Source organism: Triticum urartu, chromosome 6A (assembly GCF_056163025.1).
Source record: "Triticum urartu cultivar PI428250 chromosome 6A, HENAU_Tu73, whole genome shotgun sequence".
NCBI classification, from domain to species: domain Eukaryota; kingdom Viridiplantae; phylum Streptophyta; class Magnoliopsida; order Poales; family Poaceae; genus Triticum; species Triticum urartu.
Window position 1 is genome coordinate 285,820,882 of NC_141878.1, and position 7,117 is coordinate 285,827,998.

The 7,117-nt window shown below is 51.8% G+C and overlaps 1 protein-coding gene across 1 annotated transcript; it reads right to left on the reverse strand.

Annotated features, from left to right (window-relative positions):
• Window positions 1-681: 681 nt before the first annotated feature.
• Window positions 682-2,993, reverse strand: LOC147965018 (uncharacterized). Its single transcript, XM_087530248.1, has 3 exons — window positions 2,802-2,993; window positions 1,819-2,669; window positions 682-1,360 (listed from the first exon to the last, which is right to left on the reverse strand). The coding sequence occupies exons 1-3, from the start codon at window positions 2,991-2,993 to the stop codon at window positions 682-684; spliced, it is 1,722 nt and encodes a 573-aa protein (XP_087386374.1).
• Window positions 2,994-7,117: the final 4,124 nt, after the last annotated feature.

Below are 7,117 nucleotides of genomic sequence, written 5' to 3' on the forward strand. Positions count from 1 at the left end.
ATACAAGAATTCAAAGCCCCTGGTAGCACGGGGGAAGGGGCCCAAGATGTCAAGCCCCAAGACTGAAAATGCCCATGACAAAGGGGTTGTTTGGAGAGCTTGAGTATGCTGATGGATATTCTTGGAATGGAACTGGCAGCCTTCACACTTGGTGACTAGCTCAATTGCATCTTGGAGGGCCATGGGCTAGTAGAAACTTTGCCGGAAAGCTTCTCCAACCAAGGCCCTTGATCCAATATGGGAGCCACACATACCCTTGTGTATCTCCGCCAGCAGTTCCTTTCCTTCTTCCTGGCAAATGCACTTCAATTTCACACTGTTGGGCCATCTTCTGTATAGCATGTCATGAACGAACTGATACATACTGGCCCTTCAGGCTATTCTTTCAGCTTCTTCTTTCTCTTTGGGAAATTCTCCTGTTTGGAGGAAATGGACTATGTGATGTGCCCAAGTTGGAGCAAGAGACTCGACAATGAGGATTAGTGGCACCTCCTCATTCACGGGAGTGCATGCCTCAACCGCAAAGATTGGTAGTTTGGTGGGAGGGTGTAGCTCACCGATCGAAGGGGAGTTGTTCCTGCCAAGCTCTTTGCTGGGGGCTTCGGGAAACTCTGCCGGGAGAGGCTTGTCGAAGTCTAGTTTCCTCCTCTTTCTGGCCACTGTTGCCGGGGATATGGAGGGTTAAGTCAGATGGAGAACAAAAGTCCCTGGTTCCACAGGGAGTTTTTGCGCAGCACACTTTGATAGATGATCAGCAATGCTGTTTTCCGCACGTGGTATGTGCTCTATTTGCAATCCATCAAAGCGCTCCTCCAACTTTCTCACTTCTTTGACGTATGCCTCCATCAATGGACTTTGATAATCCTTGGTTACTTGCCTTACCACAAGTTGCGAATCTCCACGGATGATCAACTTCTTGATTCCCAGTTCTGTTGCAATCCTGAGCCCGGCAATGAGTCCTTCATATTCTGCAATGTTGATGGTAGCCTTCTCCTGGGGGAAGTGCATTTGAATGACGTACTTGAGGTGCTCCCCAGTGGGAGCAACGAGAAGCACGCCAGCTCCTGCACCTTGTAGGGAGAAGGCACCATCAAAGTACATGATCCATACTTGGGGCGCTTCCTTACCAAGGATAATTGTCTCCAGCTCTTCTTTGTCAGGGGTAGGCGTCCACTCCGCAACGAACTCTGCTAGTGCTCTGCTCTGAATAGTTGACGTGCTCCCAAACCTCAAACCAAAGGTGGAAAACTCTGAAGCCCATTCCATTCTGCCGGTGGCCTCAGGGTTCCTCAGTATGTGTTGCAAGGGGAAGCGGGTGACAACCGTGATCTCGTGGGCTTGGAAGTACTGGCACCGTTTCCTTGAGGCCATGATGAGGCCAAAAATCAACTTTTGCATGCCAGAGTACCTTGACCTAGCCCCCAGTAGCAGGGAGCTGATGAAGTACACTGGCCGCTGCACCACCTTCTTCCTTGCCGCAACCTTGGAACTGTCACCATTGCCCCGCTCTTTTTTTTATCTGCAGCAGACCTTGCCGGTATGTGTCCACTTTCCTCACAAGAGGGGGCGGCGGTTGCGGCTGCCGCTTCATCCACCTCCCGCCGTGCCACCAGCGTTGCACTAACCACTTGATTGGTCGCTGCTAAGTATAGCAGCAACGGCTCTTGTGGTTTAGGAGCGACTAAGGTGGGAACAGAGGAAACATAGGTCTTCAAATTTTGTAGCGCAACGTTTGCCTCCGGAGTCCACTCCATGGGCCCCGCCTTCTTCAAGATTTTGAAGAACAGAAGGGCACGCTCGGTGGACGTGGAAATGAACCTGCTCAGCGCGGCAACACGTTGAGTCAGACGCCTCACGTCTTTAACTGTCTTGGGTGCTTGAATTTGCTCAATCACCTTGATCTTGTCGGGTTTGGCCTCTATCCCCCGGTGGGACACGAAGAATCCAAGTAGCTTGCCGGAAGGAACGCCAAACACACACTTCTCCGGGTTCAGCTTCAAGTTGAGCTTGCACAGATTTGCAAAGGTCTCTTCCAAGTCCTGAATGAGAGTCAATCTGTCCTTGGTTTTGACCACTATATCATACATGTAGGCTTCAATATTTCTGTGTAGCTGGGACTCAAAGCTAGTCTGTACTGCTCTCACAAAAGTGGATCCATCTCTCTTTGACCCAAAGGGCATCCATACAAAACAATACGTGCCGCATGGGTTTATGAATGCAGTCTTCTCTTCATCCTCCTTGGACATGAAAATCTGGTGGTATCTAGAGTAGGCATCCAGGAAGGAAAGCAGGTCACACCCGGAGGTGGAATCCACAATTTGGTCGATGCGTGGCAAGGGGAATGGGTCCTTCGGGCATGCTTTATTCAGATCTGTGAAACCTATGCCAAGCCTAGATTTCCCATTCGCCTTGCACACCACCACTGGATTTGCTAACCATGTTGGATGCAATACTCCTCTTACCAAACCAGTTGCCTCAAGTTTTTTGATCTCTTCAGCTAAACTGTTTCCTCTCCAAAGCTTGCTTCCGGACCTTCTGTTGACGGGCCGGGCATGTGGGCAAACAACTAGGTGGTGCTCGATTACCTCCTTGGGAACACCGGGGATGTCAGATGGTTGCCAAGAAAACACATAGACATTCGCCTGCAGGAAGGCAATGAGCGCACTTTCCTATTTGTCGTCAAGGGTGGCACAGACAGTCAATGTACCATCGGCACCAGCCAGTCCTGCCGGGACTTTCTTCACAGTGGGTGCAGCAGCCTTCGATCTCTTGCTATTGGAATTCTCCGGCAAGTCACCAACAGGCGCAGCGCACTCCGAAGAAGCGCGCTTCTGGGAATCCTTGTTGACAACCTTCCTAGATTTCTTACCTTTCTTGCTTTCCTTAGCAGGAGCAGTAGCTTCCGCGGCCTCTGCAACGACTGCTTCTTGGTACATCTTGTCCATGCATATGATTGCGTATTTCTTGTCTGATGGAATGGAAATGATGCCCATTGGACCTGGCATCTTCAGAATGTTGTAGGCATAGTGGGATGCCTCCATGAATTTTGCCAGGTTTGGGTGACCAAGGATTCCATTGTATGGCAGGGGGAGGACAACCACAAGAAACACAATCTTCTCAGTCCGGTAGTTTAACTCCCCCCCTGAACGTTGCCAGCAGTGTGATATTCACCTTAGGACCACTCCTGCCGGGGTTAATCCCTTGGAAAGTACCAATAACCTTGAGCTCTTCATCTGCTATATGGAGTTTGCTGATAACCCTGGGAGAAATCAGATTCAACCCGGCCCCGCCATCAACCAACATCTTTGTGACCTTGAGGTTGCGGATCGTTGGCGAGACCAACAACGACAAACACCCTACCGCGATGGTGCGGTCAGGGTGATCCCCCTCATCAAAGATGATGGGCATGCGGGACCACTTGAGAGGCTTCCGAGAATCTACCGCTGGCTCCACGACAGTGACTTCATGCGCCCACTGTTTAAGTTGCTGGTGAGAGGAGTGCAAGGATGCACCTCCGTCAATGCATAGGGCATCAGTGCTTTCTGGAACTCCTGCTCGTTGGTTTCCTCTTCATCTCCCTCATCACTCTCGCCATCGCATTCCTTCTTCACACGGCCTCTGGTAGGTTTCCCTTGATACTGATGGGCCTTGCCGGGGCGACCTCCTCTGCCACTCCGGCATTTCCCGCCAACGCCATCTTGGTCTTTCTCCTTGTCACGCTTCTCGTACTCGGCCCTCTGCTTCTTGACGAGTTGTTCAACCTGATGACACTCCTGAAGATAGTGTCCCTTGGTCCGATGGATCTTGCAGTACGGCCCGTCAGCCTCCCCGGCCTTCTCGGTAGCCGCGGCTTCCCGGCAATTAGTGCACGCGGCAACTTCCTTGCCGGGAGCCTTGGCCTTAGCCTTCTTGCTAGTACTTAGGGTGCTCAACCCTTCAACAGCTAGCACTACTTTGTCCTTATGTTTCTTGTTGTGTTTCTTGTTCTTGTTATTCTTCTTCTTTTGATTGGCGGCGTCATCGTCATCTGCTGAGTCAATGTCAATGCCATCTTCTTCACTGAGGAGTCTCCTTCGCTCTTCTACTCGGGCACACTTATCCACTGGGCAACCGGATGTTCATTTTAGAACGTATCCTGCGGTTGTGCACGTTCGACTGGAAAGCAGCTATCACAGATGCCGGGTGGATATCTAGAATGTTCCTGTGCACCCAGCTGAACCTCTGCATGTACTTCCGCAAACTTGCTCCTTACTTTTGTGGGAGGAGCTACAAGTCACTCGTCCGCCCTGGTTATTGATGGCCGCCCGTGAAGGCCCCAACAAACTCATGGCACAGGTCAGCACAGGTCGAGATGTAATTCTCTGGCAAGTGCATCAGCCATCACCTCACGTGTGCCTTGAGTGGCAAAGGGAAGTAGTTAGCGTATACCTTCTCGTCTCTTCCCCCGGCAGCTTGAACATCGATGGTGTAGATGCTCAAGAACTCTGTCGGGTTCAATCTTCCATCATACTTCTCTGGTATTTACAACTTGGACATGCGAGTAGATGGCCAACGGACTTGCCGTAGCTCGCGAGTGAAGGCGGGGCACCCAACCTCGAAAGGCAGGTACCCACCTTCACCGGGCATGGGCTTGTCAATGTTGGGGCTGTTGCACCTATCAGACTGGTGGCGGGTTTTGCGGCGTCGCTTGATAGTGACGCGCATGTCTTCCCTCCGCCTGTCTTCTAGGACTCGTCGCTGGTCTCGATGTGCTCGAGGATCGGATGAAGCCATAGATACATTGTCGGGTTCTTGGTCGTGTGGCTCCGCCTGCGGCCCCTACGCTGGTTGCTCCGGAGGGGATTGCACCATGGGGGTGGCCCCTTCGGTACGGCCAGCGGAGGCCGTGGCGGGCCTTCTCACTGTGATCGTCCCGCCTCGGTGAAACCGATCAAGCTCTGAATTGTGGCCCTCCACTCATCCATCTGACCGGCCGCTGGCGGAAATCTCAATAGGAGCTGGGCCTGTGCAATGGCCTCCGAAGCAGTGCTCGGCATGGACGATGACGTAGATCGTGATGTCGCCTGGCTTCTAACGGTGCCGATAGTGGCAGCACCGTGCTCTCGCCGCCATGAGCCAGTTGCTAGGGTGGCGCGGTGACGAGGTGGATGCGCTTGGGGATCGGCAACCCTTTCGGCGCACCGGCTTGGCCAGCTCGTCCCGGGGGTGGTGTGTGTCCCATAGCCGCACCCGCAGCGGGGGCGGCCACAGGGTTGTGGTTCGCCCTGGAGCGAGCGCCATCGCTGCGGCTCCGTCCTTCGATAGCATGGACAACGCTACCCGTGCTGGCCACATCCCCCGCGGCGTACATGTCCCCGTGCGTCCATGTAGCCCCCACGCCATCGGTAGCCAGACGTGAAGGGGACTTTGAGGTGCACGGGTGAGCTACAGCACCAAACTTTTTCTTCGGTGCCATGGTTGACGAAGCCATTGATGGAGAAAATAATGATGAAGATGACGCGCTGCTTACACTCTCAGGTTCACACAAGCGCTTCCCCCTACCTGGCGTGCCAAAGATGTCGTGGGAAAACACGGCCACCTATGGGGCCATCAGCCCCTTTGGGGTTCCGTAGGGGGAAGAACCCATTTCACAAACAGCGGAGGGCGCAGAGCAGCATGGCAGTGATCACACAGGAAGTTTTTACCAAGGTTCGGGCCGCTGTGAGGTGTAATACCCTACTCCTTCTTTGGTGGGTTGATGAGAGGACCGTGGTGGAGACACGACGCTCTAGCCCGGCAAGGTTGCCTCGAGACAAGAGCAGCTACGCGTGTATGAGTGTACAAGGGTCTGAATCCTTTCTAAGGTTGCCAGGGCCCTCCTTTTATAGGTCAAGGGGTCACCACAATGGAAAATCAGTCATTGCATACAGATTAGATAGCAAACAGTGCTATCATACCTAACTCTGCAAACAGGACAAGGTGCATTAAATGCACAGCTTAGTGTCACATCGTGGCGTAGCCCAGCAAGCCTTGTCGTGCTGTTCGGCCACCTCCTCGCCTGCCTACATGACACGTCCCTGGACGGGTGTCATTTGGAGGTGAATTCCTTCGGAAATACCTACCACATGACAAGTAACAACCACTTAATCACTTGGGGGCTTGACACAGCACCGATAAGTGACTTGCATTGCTGTGAGGTGGAGCGGTGGAGCCTTGGCGGGGTAATCCGCCCTCATCGTACCCGGTGAGCTTGTCGGGGTAGTCTTGAGACTTGTCTTCGGGGCAACCTCGACCTCGCCAAGCTCGCCAGCCCAGCAAGGGAGGTTTTTCCTTAGTGATATCTTGCTCCTTTGGTTGGTCTTGGCCTTCTTGATCCGCCCTTTCATTCCTCAAATAGCTATCTCTCCTGCTTGGCCTTGTCTTGGATGCTGCAACTTTTGTCATGTGCATGTGTATAGTCTGGGCAACATGCGCCCGGGGTTTGTTGCACTGACAATGCAACTTTGTTGTGATTGCCTTTTGTAGGTATGTCTTACTTGTCCCGCCATAGCCGTCCACCAATATTTAATTTCCCAAATCTCTATCAACATATTCCATTATTTAGTCAAATGCAAGACATTGTTCATAGTTGAGAGTACCAAATCCTCAAATGCTCTTCTTTTTCATCATCTTTGTTGTAACTAATCTCTTCATTGAGTAGTTTGTCTCCAAGTTCCTTTATTTCTAAAGAATCTGGAAGTTCTATTCCGGGATATTCCCTAAGTGTCTTTCCAACTTGTCACATGAACTTCACTATTTCCATGAAGGCGTGTCCTTGCTTCTGTGAAGGTGTGAGACAAAGTGTAGGATAGTTCAAGACTTTTGTCTGTCTATACTCCATGTCTTCACTTAGTACTTCCTAGCATGATTTCCACAATTGTTTTGGCTTTGTGACTTCACATTGGCATAATATGACTGGCGGAGCTTACTTGGGGCTAAACAATGCCATGCCCCGCCCAACTTACAGCATATCTGCATATGCATGAGTAGAAGTGTGGTCAGTGAGCAAAATGATGGTCCATGTATGAGTGAATGCCTAACATGGCCCGCCCTAGTTTTTTATTATAGCTCTGCCATAGCATACTATTGTTGCGAATAT